A 15080-nucleotide genomic window follows, 5' to 3' on the forward strand; every position below is an offset into this window, starting at 1 on the left:
TCCTCTCCTGCCTTCTCCGTGTTGCTGGAACCCGTTTCGTTGCTTTGATGACACGGTGAAAACTTGACCTCCGAGTCAAGTTTAGAAAGGGGCTGCCCCTTCTAAAATAAGCAGAATGGCTTAGGCTGGGAGGCCACGAGAAACCGAGCCAGATGCTGTTCATTGAGAATAACTGGAACTTTCCTCGCCGCTGAACGCAGCCGTGCTGCTTCCCCGGGGTTGCCCAGCCATTTGCACTGCAGCGTCCTGCTGGAGGCGTGCGGCGGGTTGATTTGCGACCTGCAAGGAGGACTAAATCAGGCGGTGTTTACCATCCTGGCTGATTTGTTATTCTTTGCCGTTATTTGGAGCTATAAATGTTTTACAGTTGTACTTGGGGCCTTTATTTTCTGCAGCAGCGCAGATAATACGTGCTTAGCGTGGCTTGTCCATCTGGATTGTTGTGTCCTTCCTCTTGTTGTATTTACTGCCCGGTGGGCTATCACCATAAATTAAGCTTTCTTAAAAGGTACTAAAGAGCTGAATTGTACTTGTTCTGATGTCAGAGCGCAGTTTTGAGAGATGGGGCTGGGAGGCACATGCGATTGAACCAGCGACTGACTGTTCAGAATGGCGTTATTTAGGATTGTGTTTCTGTGAAAGCCCTGGACTCCTGACTGGGAGTTAGTATCTCTATTGAAAGATGACTGGAGACAAAGAGGAAAAAAGTTAGATGTCTAATAACGTGCTTCATTTGGTGTTTGCCGCTGTTGACAGTGAGAATTTTGCGTTGTGTAGGAAATATAAAACTTCATTTCTTTTAAGTAAATAAATGCCAACGAGCAACGGGATCTCTCGTACGTGAGCTCAGTATGAGGTAGGTCATACTGAAATGCTTTACGCCTTATTTTCTTTTTAACTTTGTGAGGATCTCTTCCCACGGAATTTTCGTTAGATGAAAGAACAATATTTTAAAAACATCATAATTGTATAAAAGTAGAAGATATTATAAATTGTAGTGAAACTCGTTTACTAGTAGGAGCTTGTTTATTCAAGTGATTACTAGGGCTTTTGTGCGTTTTTTTGGCAAAGTTTCTTTAAGCATTGAAACGTCTTTCTGTCTTTTTAGGACTGGCAGCCTCCATTTGCCTGTGAAGTACAAAGTTTTCGTTTCACTCCACGAATTCAGCGCCTGAATGAGCTGGAGGTGAGCTTTTCCACTGTTGATACAATTTTGTGTTTGCGCTGAAAGCTGTAGGTCTCTTTGCTCGAGATTTGCATCTTGGCAGGTTTCTGGATGGAGAGACTTTAGAAACCCATAGACCACATCAATGTTTATACTTGGCAGTGGCAGACTTCATATAAAATAACTCTCCATGGCTTTGAGAAATGTCTGGTTTTTATTTTATTACCCAAAATAACCACAAGAGTCTTTCACATTCAACTGCAAATGTCTCAAATGAATGTCAATTACCATGTTGTGTAGTAAGAGCAGCCAGTGTCTAGCCTTCAGTGCTCCACAGGCGATGTTTGATTTATTTTTCTTAAAATATTTACTGCTGTTGTGAAGCCCCTGGTGTATATTCAACCTTATATTCAACTATCGTGATAATGCCTCTTCAGCATTAAAATTAACTGCTTTGTTTTTATAGGGCTGGTTATGCTTGGTTAATTTTATGTTTCAGAAATGTACGGGAGCTTTTTTGAAAGCAGTGTGAGTCCCGTTCCGTCCTGGTTTTCCTTTTCCCTACAGCATTTCTCAAAGCCTTGCTCTGTTCAGATACCAAAACGTCACGTATCATTTGGCTTGTAAATGGGTCTCCTTATGGAAAGTGATTTGAGTACTCCAAAAATACTCAAGGGAGGAGGTCCTTCTGCATGGTGAAGGCATACAGAAAAGCTGTTTCTAACCCCCCTTACCCTCATAGGCTTTATTAATTGCTCTTAGGTTTCTCCCTGGAATGCTGATTTATTTATTTATTTATTTATTTTACAAGTAGGCATTTTGGTTTCAGAATGAGAAATTGTTAGGTAGGAATTTGGCTTATGGGATCTTAAATGCAGAGAGCAAAAACGTGTAATTTTATGTTTATAAAGATCCTTCATCTTACTAATATTTTTAATTCTACTTTTTTTTTTTTTTTTTTTTTTTTACCTATGGAATATTTGGCCTGCCAGGTTGCACTTTGAAAACGTAAACACTATAAAAACTTACGATATGTTTTCCCAGGACTATAAGGTACCGTCATGCTTGTTTTGGGACATGTGCATTTGTCTTCTGTTACTGATTGCAGGCAATGACAAGAGTGAAGCTGGACTTCTTGGATCAGTTAGCAAAATTTTGGGAACTTCAAGGGTCCAATTTAAAAATCCCTGTGGTGGAGAGGAAAATACTGGATCTCTATGGTCTGAGCAAGGTGAGCAAGCAGTTGCTGGATTTGGTCAGACAGACTTTGTTTTTCATTCTAGCTTGGGAAGCCAAGTAACAGGGAGGGCTTGTTTTATGGCATTAATCTCAACATGGAGATTAAATCTCATTGGGGAAAAAAAAAAAACATAGTGAAAGAAACTTTATAAATCACCAGGTTGTGGCAGATGTGTCAAGCATATTTACATCAGCTGTCTTCAGTTGAATTGTATACAGCTTGTATTTGCCTTGAACTGTAGTGCTTGAACATCCTGCTGTCTGTCTGTCTGCTGTTTGCCTTTGGCCTCTTTTATGTATGGCAGAGCTGCAGGAGTTTGAGGTGGTCTCTGAGAAGGTAGTAGAGATTTTCCACGTGATGTAAATGTGCGTCCTTGAGAGTTTGTGTTGTTAGCTTCTGGAACAATTGTTTTAATCTGTTTCCAGTACAGCCTATGCTTAAGGCTGGCTAAAAATTTTATACTGCTATAGTTATGTTGTTTTTCTAGATTTGTACACAAATAAAAAGCCTTTGCTGGAGGTGGCCATTGCCCTGGCAAAATGTACGTACTGCTATAAACTTGCCTGCAAGAGAAGGATCATTAGTATAAAGAGGTAGATTTCTTTAGCAAGGTGAGGAACTTAGATATGGAAGTTGTAGCATTTCTATGCTAACGCACCGGTTTCCATTCCCCTGTTAAGACTTCTTCCTCTTTGATAAGCAGAAATGTAAAGAGGTGGTTAGAGCAGCTCAAAGCCCTTAACTTTTTTTTTTTTTTATGTGTTTCAGATTGTTGCCAGCAAAGGAGGCTTTGAAGTAGTCACTAAAGAGAAGAAATGGTCTAAAGTGGCAAGTCGGCTTGGCTACCTGCCAGGAAAAGGCACAGGATCGTTACTCAAGTCTCATTATGAACGGATCCTGTACCCCTATGAGCTCTTCCAGTCTGGCGTCAGCCTTATGGTGAGACACTTCTTTTCCAGGGTGTAAAGATGGGATCCGAACTGCCCCTAGAATGCTGTTTGTTACTGCACATGGAAGTAGAACATGGCCTACGTTTTTAGAAGCTGCAGCTCTGTAGACGGACACACAGCTGCCCTCATGCTTACTTGTGACAGAATAGTGCTAGAAGTTGTAACGTGACCTTGTGTAGTTATTTTTCTGGTTGCAATTTCTTTATAAGGCTGGAGCCAACCCTACAGAGAAGGAAAATAGGGCAGAAGATGATGACTGATCAGAAAGCTGTCTTTGCCTCTCTTGATAAGCTGGTGGCTGAGATTCAAAAAATCATAGAACGGTTTGGGTTGGAAGGGGCCTAAAGACCCTCCAGTCACACCCCCTCTGCCCTGGGACACCTCCCACCAGCCCAGGTTGCCCAAAGCTGTGTCTAGCCTGGCCTTGAGCACTTCCAGGGATGAGGCAGCCACAGCTTCTGTGGGCAGCCTGTGCCAGTGCCTTACCACCTTTATAGGAAATAACTTCTTTCTCTTCTAAATCTTCCCTGTTTTAGTTTAAAATTATTATACCTTGTCCTTAGTACTACACTCCCTGATAGCCTCCCCATCTTTCTTGTAGGTCCCTTTAAGTACTGGAAGTCCACTTCCCTGCAGCCTAGTCTTCTGGGCTCAGCAAACCACAACCTTCTCAGCCTTTCTTCATAAGAGAAGGGTGCCAGGACTAATAGCCCCTTGTACAAATGGCACGTGTGATGTGATTTCACAGATTGGCCTGCTTCTTAACAAAGTGAATTGGTTCACAGCCAGTGGAACGATCAGCGCTGCCTGCTCAATCACCTTGGTGTCCTTTTGTGCTCTGATCCTCTAGGGCATCCAAAAGCCAAACTTGGACCTTAAGGAAAAAGTTGAGGCTGAGGACCTCAGCTCAGATGCCCAGGCTTCCCCAAAGCAAGGCTCAAGAATGAACGTCGTGCTGAAGAGAACCAGGCGTGTCAAGTCCCAGGTACCCCTCTTGCTTGGCTCTTTCAGACAGGATGCTTATTCCTTGCACCAGCGGAGCAGCACTGGAAGTGCATCAACAGGTTGCCTGTGGGAGCCTGCTCGAAAGTGCCGTGAAGAAGCAGTCTTTGCTTAGTAAAAATCCGGTGGAAGATGTCTCTCTGAGGCTTGGTTTTCTTATGGTAGATGTGCTTTTTACTGAAAAACATCTAAAAGATGCTTTCTGTTTAGTTACAAGTAGGCTATGTACCTTGGTAGTGTGCGTGCAAATGAAGCAGATAAAAAGCCATTTGTGAAATGATGTTGAAGCTTATGCTTTTGCAAAGTTTGACACTTCTTTATTGTTTTCTTAATATGTCTTTTAGCTACCTGACTGTAATTGTGTGTGCATAACTCTTTGTTAATTGTGAAAGTTAACAGTGTGATGCTTGGGACTAACCATTTTTGTGAAGAAATGAAACGGGTGGGAGGGTGGGTGCTCAGTGATGGCATGCGAATTCCACAGGCTTTCTGCTGAGAGTTGGTTTCTCTTCATCTGCATTACCAGTATTACAGGAACATCTGTTAATCCACTAGGTGATATTAAATCCTGGGAGCACCCCCCTATGTCTCAATTCCAACGAAAAGACTGCTACTTTATATGCTGCATGTTTGGAAGCAGTCTTGGAGGCTTATGCTGACAGCTTCATTCCTTTTATTGCACTGTTTAAAGCAGGCCTTCACCTTTTCACAAAGACTGCTGTTGCAGGCAGCATCTGAAGCTTTTTCAGATCAGCTCTAGTGGCTCCCTGCTGGCCAGTTGGTGGAACATGGGTGAAAGGTGGATTTACATGTAACATTCTTACTCCTTGCTTCATGCTGTTCTAGACTTGGTTTAAATGCCACAATGTTTTGTCAAATGCTGTTTTTACAAATTTATTTTTTCTTGACACTGAGATTTTTTGAGTGCCCTTTTATAAACTTTCATGTTTTTCTCTGACATCATGGCTGACTCAGACAAAATTGTCCCTTTTAGCCTGTTCCCTCTACTAACCGACACTGACTTGACTTTATTTATTGTAAACATAAAACAGTGCCTCATGCAAGCAGTCCCAGGCTGTGATCTTACCAGATCTCTCCACTCCTGTATTGTTAGCGAGATGCCCAGGAAAACAGAATGGTGCAGGAGCTGCAGCAGCCATTCATTAGGTGGAATTCGGCTTTGGATTTGACCCAATCTTCTAGGATAATACCATGTAGGAGGAAAGAGGTCACACTAGCATAAAAGCGTTATGAAGTTATTAATGTCCCGTGGGATCTTTTCTCCTGCTGATTTTAGTATAATGATGATACCTCTCATTTCTTATTGGAAAAATCCTTCTGGGGTGATCCTGGGTACAGCACAGCTACTTCATTTCACGTAAAGGTGCTGCATTTAAGAAGTGAGAGAGAGGATTTTTACTGGAATGATCTGCAAAAAGTCAGCATATATATATATTTAAATGCCTTTTAAAAGGCCATCAGCCACATTATCATTTAAGCATTACAGTTACTAAAACAGGGAGAATGAGTTCTTAAATACAGGAAAAACTCAGCCTACTCACGTAGCTTCCACCACAATCAAGAAATACTTATTTGGCTATGTATAAATATGTAAAATCAACACTGGAACTGTATTTAGAAATAGAAATTTGTCCTCAGTTGCCCCAAACCGTAGAGGCGTAGATATCTGGGGAATGCTTAGAAACTGTTCAAGATTTCAGTGTAACTCACTCTGGACAGTGCTCTTCATGTTGTTTGAAGTGCATACCTGGAATTTTACCAGAGGTTAATTCAATAGTCTTCAGAGCAAAGACTAAAAACAATGTAAAAAACAACAACAACAACAACAACAAAAAACACCAACAACCTGCTAAATAAATGCCATTTTATTGCTAACTACACTGAACAGTGCATCTCAGAAGACTTTCCAAGATCTAAAAGTATTTTCCAAAGGCGCTCTGTCTTTTTGCATGTGAATTGGAAACGAGTAAGAAAGCATAATCAGAATATCCCGAGTTGGAAGGGACCCATAAGGATCACCGAGTCCAACTCCTGGCACCACACAGGTCTACCCAAAATTTTAGACCATGTAACTAAGTGCACAGTCCAAACACTTAACCTCCACCAGGCTTGGTGTAATGACTACTTCCCTGGGAAGCCTGTTCCAGTGTGCGACCACCCTCTTGGAGAAGAACCTCTTCCTGATGTCCAGCCTAAACCTCCCCTGCCTCAGCTTGACACTGTTCTCATGTGTCCTATTACTATATAAATATAGTAATTGGAGATTACTGAAATAAACAGATCTTCAGTAGTAGGAGATGGCACATTTTAGAGAAGCAATTTTTTAATTTTTTTAAAGCAAAAAATGAAAATAGGGAATGACAATTCTCCTTCGTGGAAGGAGGAATTTTATTTCCAAAGAGAAAGAGGACAATTTAGGTATGAGACATTCTGTTCAAAAATAAACGGAACGCTTCATTCTCTTTCTCCTGAAGAAAGCTATTAAACAAAATGTGGAGAAGGGCAACTGAAATACTTACGAAAGGCTTGTAAAGATACAAACAACAAAAATAAAAAGGCAAATTCAGATTGGGACAGGGGAATATCCTTCAAGATAAGTTAAATTTAAGGGAATCTTACGGGGAAAAAATCTTCACAAGTTATCTTTTAGGATGTATTTTAACTGACAAGGGATTTGTCTAATGAGGTTACATCATGATGAGTTCTGGTGAGGAAATGCAGTGCTGGAAGAAAAAGATAATTAAGTGCTGTCTGGTCAAATATGATCAATTTGGATAAATAATAAGGATATTAATATCCAAGCAAATTTGGGAAAAACTAAAAACAATTGTGGATGGTTTTAGAACAACAATAAAGCGATTTTTTATTTTTTTTTTAATTTGAGAGATTTATTTGATGGCAATAATTAAGTAAAACAAAAGAACTCTGAGATGCTGACAAATGGGCAAAGAACACACATTTGAATTCTTGTTTGCAACTATTCTCATCATTTTACGTGATTTGCCCTTATACAAGAAAAGCCTTTGTATTGTGTTTTCTGTTGAGAAAGTAAAAAAGATATCTTCATCAAGCACCCTTCAGGAAAAAGAATTTCGATTTAATCGAGTTAATTTTGCTTTTCATTTTACAAAAAAACTAATGCAAGAACATGAAGTTTTGTACTATTAATAATGAAAAGATGGCAAGGAATGTAAGATATCTGTTTTTATGTACTCATGGTTTTGAATTGGGTGTTGTTATACTATTGTGAAGGATACCGTGGAAAGACTCCTCATTAAGCCTTGTGAATGCTTTTGGTTTTCACAACTTACAATATCAACAGCCTTGCAGCATTTGTAAGGTTATACAGGAATCTGTTTTTTTAAAAAAATGCTTATGTTCTAATATATAATCTTTTTTTTTTTTTTTTAATAGTATAATTTTTTTTTGGCCTGAGCATGGATTATATCCACTTAGTTTTAGTGGAATCCAAATAAATAAGGTCAAAGGTGTTCTGAAAATAGTATTTAGGCAATGCAGTTTTAATCAAAGCTATAAAACTGAAGAGGATGGTAGAACATCAGTGATTTAATTTTAGTAAATATAATAGTTAAATTATTTTTTGGGTGTCATTGAGAAATTTAAGTCACAATAGCAGGAGGGATATTTTGGAGATTATTAATAAATGTTGCTCAAGTGATGGAAAATCATACTGTGATGAGATGTGTGATGTGGGCTGATTCGGTCAAGTTCTATTCATTGAGAAAACGGACAAAATATGAACAAATTTCAAATAGGAACAAGCCTAGGTTGTAGGCTTTTCCATACAGCAAAAATAAGTCTGTATTTCCTTATGACTTGTTAGCCAAATACTGAAGAGTTTAAGAGGAAAAATTTGCTAGCTGGGGTGCAATTTCAGAGTGGACTTAACAAACAAATAATAAATATATATATATATATATATAAACTGAAAATAATAGTAACATTGAATTCATAAATATTCAAAATAAGAATATTAGCGATAATCACTTTGGCAAGATTGAATATGCAGTTCAGTGGGAACAGGGCCTCTAAATATCACTGAAATTTCCCTGGGTAATAATGACTAGGAAAAGAGATTTCTTTCAGTGTGTTCTGGCAACAGAAAACAACAACTGATTAAATGGAAATGGATCTACTTCCAGCTTTGCAAAAAGTACACTTGAATTTCTTATTTTAAGCACTTTCTGGGAGAGGTCATTTTGGTTGTTTTGATTGAAAACTGTGAATATTTCTCTCCCCATTTGTCATATGGGACAAATCAGGTCTCAATTCTGTGAAAAATAACACGAAATAACATGAGTAGGTTATGTGAAGATAGCCACTTCAGAATTAGACACTGATCTTCTAAATTGATAGACTTGCTGAGATCTTTTAAGATCAGCTAATTTCAGGAGGAAGATTGTGAATGGTGACAATTTGGTGGCTTTACCAGTCTTAGAAAGGGTTTTCAACATGCAAGGCGACAACATAAATACAAATACCAAGGTGATTGTGTTGTAGATAAAACCAGAAAATTGAGGTTCTTTGTGCTGCTAGGTTAGCAGATGTGATGTGGGAGAATGAGATTGGTTGTTAATGGGGGCAGGAAGAAGTTCACTTGAACGGAATGCTTCAGGAATGCTACAGGTCCCTGGAGGTGTGTCATCTAACTTAATAGGTCTTTTCATCTCTGATTTTCAGGTTGCAAAGGCACAGAGAGTAGCTGTGATCTCAGTTATAGCTTGCCATCATGAGTAAACCCAGGAAATAGATTGGAACTTAGTGCCATATGTCTATTCAAGGAAGCATATAAAAACTCTTGTTGAAACATGATTTGTGTTCCCTTCCAAGCACTTCATGGTATTATGGCAGTCTTGGAGGGATAAAAATGCTGTCTTTTACTCCATCTGCATTCACTCGTTGGCTTTAGGAAAAGAAAATCATGTTTTTTCATGCCTCTGTTGCCTTTTGTTTGAAGAGCTGATGTTGGGTGTTACGAGATTGAAAAATAAGCAAATGACGGGGAGAGCTGGAGGAGAAGCATCGTTAGTTTGTGCTGATGTGGTCTTATTTTTATTTTTAGGCGGAGACAGGAGAGATGAGTAGAAATACTGAACTCAAGAAGCTGCAGATCTTTGGAGCTGGACCCAAGATGATGGGACTGGCGTTGGGAGCAAAGGATAAAGAGGGTAATTAAATATTGGGCTCATTGCTTTGTAAAGTAGTAAGGCTATTAAATCTTTCTGCATGTCTCCAGAGACAACATTAAGAAGTAAGCAAATCATTGTAACTGGAAAAAAAAAAGCCAAGTATTTTAGATTTTAATTCGTGAGAAAGATTTACAGGGTGCTTCATGTAACTTGGCAAAGTTTCATCTCTTTATGTACTACAGAGTAACCATAACAATTAAGCAGCTGTTGCATGAACTGAATGACTGAAAGGGAAAACAGGATTTGATGATTCTGAAACTGATCCCACCAGCTAAGTGCACAAATTATGAGTGTAATTCACTCTGTTTTGTCAGGCAATTGGGATGAACCGGGAGGCTAAGCGAAATATATGTTCCTAATCCCTGTTTAGGTGGTGAGGTTACAGCAAGGCATTTTGTCTTTCTGTGGACCATCGGGTAGTTTCTGATCTGAAAGGCAGGACACCCAACTGGACACCTGTGGTTTTTTTTTTTGCAAGTTGTGTCGTGTGATATTAATAACATTTAACTTTATTTTACTTAAAGATGAAGTGACACGAAGACGCAAGGGAACCAGATCAGAAGCATTTGGAATGCAGATGAGGCAACGCAAAGGAACTCTTTCTGTCAACTTTGTAAGTTTGATTCTATTACTGTGGTTTCAGGTAATAAAAAAAATCCTCGATTTATTGTTTTTTTCCCCCTGAAAATCCCTCCCATATAAATAAGTGGATGGACACTGCCAAATATGATACAGCTAGTGTGGGAAAAATGAACAGTATTTTGGAAGATAATTTCTGCATAGGTTTTAGTTTTAATCTTCCAGACAGGAAGGGTGTTTCAACATGAAGGTACTTGCTGATTACAGGTTTGAGGACTTCCTTTGCTGTGCACTTCTTGCATGTCTTCAACAGCTCGATTGCAAATTGAGCTCCCCTTTGTGAAGCAATAATACAACTTCTCTTCCATCAAACGTGTGATGCGCTCCAGTATTTTGATATTAGCATTTTTAGCTGTTTTTATCTTGTCTTTGCTGTTTTGAGTTTAAACTAGTCATTATATAAGTCAGTGCAGGAGGAAATGAGGAGAGAACCCAAGGGGAAAAATGAAATGTTAAGCTCTCTGATGTTTGACCATGGAAAAGTAGTGTATTGCTGTTCTTAATATCTTTAGTAGCACGATACTTTTCAATTTTAGTGCAATAATTTAGCATGTCTACACAACAGTGAATGAAGACGTGCTTTTAACGTCTTAAGAAATAAACTCATTCACTAAGAATTTAGCTGTTTTTTTTCTCAGCCCAAGAACACTTAAAAAAGTTTATTTTAAGCTAGACCATGGAAGGCCAAGGCAGCCAGAAGTCTCCAGTAATCATATTTTTATATGCGAAAATGCCTTCTGGGGAAGAAAATGTGGGAGAAGTTGGACACTTAAACAGATCATTGTGCCATTGTAGCTAAGTTAAGAGACTTGAATTTTCTTTTAAACTGTGTCACTACTGAGTAGATGGTATTCCTAGGCAGTGTAAGTATTGCAACCATTTTGTTAAAGTATGCTTTCATTTAAAAATATTTTATCCAGCATCTGTTTCTGTATAGAAGACTATATTTGTATACGTTCTGTTTATTCCTGTCTAAAAGAGAAAATGGAACTACTGTAGCAACAGAACTGCTATTTTGGAATGGAATTCCTCTAACTAGAGTCTTCTGAAATAACTGTGACTTAGTACCATTTGGTTCCATGCCTTTTTTTTATTTTTTAATGTGATGAGAGACCTTCAAGGAAAGCAGTTTTGAAGTGCACAGGTGATACATCAGCCTTATATAACTTGTCTGAAAAATACTGTGCTGCAGTTTTGTTTATACTTCTCCCTCAGCCATTTATGCTTTTGTGAGAGGCAATAAATAACATATACCTTTTTTCTTTTTATCCTCTCCTCCCCCCTTCTGAAATCTATAATCATGTATCATTATAGTCTTACTGTGTTTTAATTCCATGGCTAGGAGGCTTACTTGTGGTTACTGTGTAACCACAGGTCTGCATTTTGTGAACACGTGTTTCAAGGCAGTCTTTGTGTTTGACAAATCATCACTAGGGTTAACAAAAAGTTACATTAGTTCATATGAATTTTGAGGGAAGAAGGTGTTAGCAGCAGCAGGTAATGTTCAACTAGTGAATATCATAGGATAGCCTCCTATTAAAACTGCTATTTTAATGCATTTTCAGTTTTGGGATGAGAACCTGGAAATGTTAGATAGGTTGCTAAGGTGCCTTTCTCCCTTTTATATACTTGCAAGGCAAGTAACTAGTTATTTGTTAACTCATTTAAGATAGATGTGATCTTCCATATTCAGGTCTTTTTTGGCCTTAAAAAGGGGAAAATGCTGAGTTTCTTGATAGAGCTGCATTATTTTCTAACATTGTTTCTTAAGATAGTTATTAAGCAATCTTCCCCTAGAGAAGTTTCTTATTGCGTAGCTAGGAAGTTGCATACTTAACCAGGCTGGCATAACTCAGATGGGGTTGTTTTCATGTGTTTGACATAACTCTGTGAGTTTAATGACCTGAAAAGCACATGTTTTTTTTTGACAGCCTGACCAGAAAGAAAAAATGACAAATCCTTCCTAGCCCCCCCCCCAAACTAAACCCACCCCTTCTGGAGGATTTTGAGCCGTGTGAGGAAAATACACAGAACCTGAGTTGCTCAGTGACTGTGAGAGTAGTACTGGCAGAATTTGGAGAATTTAGTGGAATTTAGTGTTATTTGTAAAGTTCATATTATTGTTAGATGTTTATATTGAAGACATTTTTTTAGTTGTGGTAAAGCAATACACAATTTCTTCATTTAGATTCCATCACAGATCTTTGGTTCTGTATTAAATGTTTAAATTAAAAGTCATTTGGACAGTGCATGAAGCAATAGCAGAGAGAATTTGAAACCTGATGACGTCCCTGAGACACATCTCCCAGTCAGTGTTCTTGTTGAGAGGTGATCTTGGGCAGACTCCTGCTATTTTTTTTCTCTGTTGTGTTGGGTTTAATACTTCTGTCATTTGGAATTTATATCCTCTATTTTGGAGAAGGCAAGAAAGGGTTTCCTACCTTTATATCAGTTTCCTCCCCTTCCCCTTGGAATTTGATTTAAATGTGTAGGTTAGTTCTTGTGTCCTCTTTTCTTGTCCATTGCAAACATAATCACCGCTCTGTTGCAATTGATGGCATGGATGTTTCTGAAACAGCATATGATTGAAGAATATCTCCAAAAACAGTCCGTAGTGATTTCACTTTGAATTGTTCTCAGTGCTTGAAGCTCAAAGAGAGGGAGAGCATGAAGCATTAAAAACGTAACCTACTGTTTTGCTACTGTTGTTTTGGGATAACAAGTGAGATGCTACTTTGAATTATCTAAAAAACAATTACCCAACTGAACTGGATAGTTATTTCCAGCAGCTATTTCCAGTTATTCTCCTCCACCCCAACTGAAGCACGATCAATTGTTATCGGTGCTTCTCAACAACCAGAGAAGGTTGTGTTGATGTTTATATCGAACTTCAGGATTACATCTTTTCTTTGTTAGGAAAAGGAAGGCAGGTTCTGGGTGAAAAAACTTTTATAACAACTTTTCTTTTTTTCTTCTCTACGCAGGTTGACTTGTATGTTTGCTTGTTCTGTGGCAGAGGAAATAATGAAGACAAATTGCTACTATGCGATGGATGTGATGACAGCTATCACACCTTTTGCTTGATTCCTCCTTTACCTGATGTACCTAAAGGTGATTGGAGGTGTCCAAAGTGTGTTGCAGAGGTATGGCTGAAGAACTACGTGAGCTTTTTATGTATGGTTGTGGTCCAGGAAACATCAGAAGAGCTGCAGTTCAGCTCTCATTGTTGTTCCATCTGAGTAGGAGCTGTACTTTTGTTTGGAACTTTGTCAAGATACAAACTGTGAATCTCCAGCTGTTCTTGGCTGATGAGCTTTAAGGAGAGAGAAATATTCCTTCCAGAGCCTGGGTATAACTTTTGTTTATGACACTGCCACATGAAAGCTAAAACTCTAGCCTTTATATTTTAAGAGTTGAAACTCAATTTGATGAGCTGGTAGCAGCGAATTAAGTGAAAATGAGGGTTGTGATAGGTGTTTCAGCACAGTGATGAGAGGTTTTCTAAGCAACAAAGTAATCAAAGCATGTGATTTGGGCATAGCAGGGAGCTTTGATTATTGAGAAGTCATTATGACATTGTTCAGAATAGCATGTTGCAGAAAGTGAAAGAACTAATTTAAAAACTAGCTATTTTAGGTCTTGTTTAGACTCAGAAAGCAACTCAGAAAACTCTAAAAGTGGAAGCTAGTTTGAATTTCTTTGCTTAAAAAATACCATGTTCAAAGTGACGACTGATCAGCAGCCTAAAGGCAGCAAACATCAGTTTATTGGCTTGGTATTTGCCTTAAGAAAACAAATTTTTCAAGCTCAGAAGATAGGTAGATGTAGAATTCATATAAAAAAAGCTTGCCATTTCTAAAGCTGTAATTTTGTCACTGGCTTTAACTTTTTAAAAAAGACCATGTTTCTAGACCATGTTTTTTCCAGAAAGGGGCAGTAACACGTGCATACTTATTTATACACTCATTTCCCTGAAGAAAAAGAAAGTACTGATCTTGAATTCCTCTTTAGTCTGGTTTCATTATGACTAAACACTGACCATTAAGTCACTAATTTTTGTGCCGTGTTAGTGCTCAAATACATCTTGTATACATAAATACTGTGTGAAAAAGACATTGTAGAAATGGATGGGAACAAGAGCAGAAACGTAAGTTGGTCTTTTTGGACTCTTGGTATGATTATAAGACAGTGGCAGATTTGAAGATCTTGTCAGATGGACTCTGTGTTATTAGATATTACTAGTCAGCTGCTTTGGTACGTGTTGCATTGTTTTGATTTTCTTCTTCCTCCTTCTTACTTCCAATGTGCTAAATCAGCTGATGTTATGCTGTGTTAAGACTGAAGCACTGGCAGGATTACTTCCTTTGCAGCTATTCTGCTTGTACTTGAATCCAGTGCGTCTAAGAAATGTCTTCAACACTAAATTCATCTTGTGCACAGTCACACTCTGCTGCTAGCAGAACCGATGATGACACTTAGCTTGGACAGGCAAGCAGGAGTGTATAGTGTTGGGGTTTACCATGTTACATTAGCTTCCGTACAATCAATTCTGCTGTTTCCATTGAGGTAGGACTTCCTCAGCTAAGAAGAACACTAAGAACTGATAGCTTATTGTGTTTGTTAAGGACTCAGATGGACACAAGTGTGGTTTAGAGAAAAACAGGAAGTGTGACGGTCTACCATAATCTGCAGGGGACAATATTTTCATGTTCTGTCTCTTAGGAATGCAACAAACCCCGTGAGGCCTTTGGATTTGAACAAGCTGTCAGGGAATATACTCTCCAGAGCTTTGGTGAAATGGCTGATAACTTCAAGTCTGATTATTTCAACATGCCAGTCCACGTGAGTTTCAA

General features: G+C 38.6%; 1 protein-coding gene across 2 annotated transcripts in view; it reads left to right on the forward strand.

The window, feature by feature from the left end:
• The window catches only part of KDM5A (lysine demethylase 5A), a 48685-nt gene that overhangs the window by 1258 nt on the left and 32347 nt on the right, over positions 1–15080 (forward strand). For both annotated transcript variants that reach the window (XM_082765381.1, XM_082765380.1), the window contains exons 2-9: positions 1109–1186; positions 2274–2396; positions 3174–3344; positions 4206–4340; positions 9462–9567; positions 10113–10201; positions 13212–13370; positions 14950–15069. In XM_082765381.1, coding sequence (XP_082621507.1) covers positions 1109–1186; positions 2274–2396; positions 3174–3344; positions 4206–4340; positions 9462–9567; positions 10113–10201; positions 13212–13370; positions 14950–15069 — 981 coding nt within the window. The remainder of the gene's footprint in view (positions 1–1108; positions 1187–2273; positions 2397–3173; positions 3345–4205; positions 4341–9461; positions 9568–10112; positions 10202–13211; positions 13371–14949; positions 15070–15080) is intronic.

This window comes from Aythya marila, assembly GCF_965140915.1.
Source record: "Aythya marila genome assembly, chromosome: 1".
Taxonomy (NCBI): Eukaryota; Metazoa; Chordata; class Aves; order Anseriformes; family Anatidae; genus Aythya; species Aythya marila.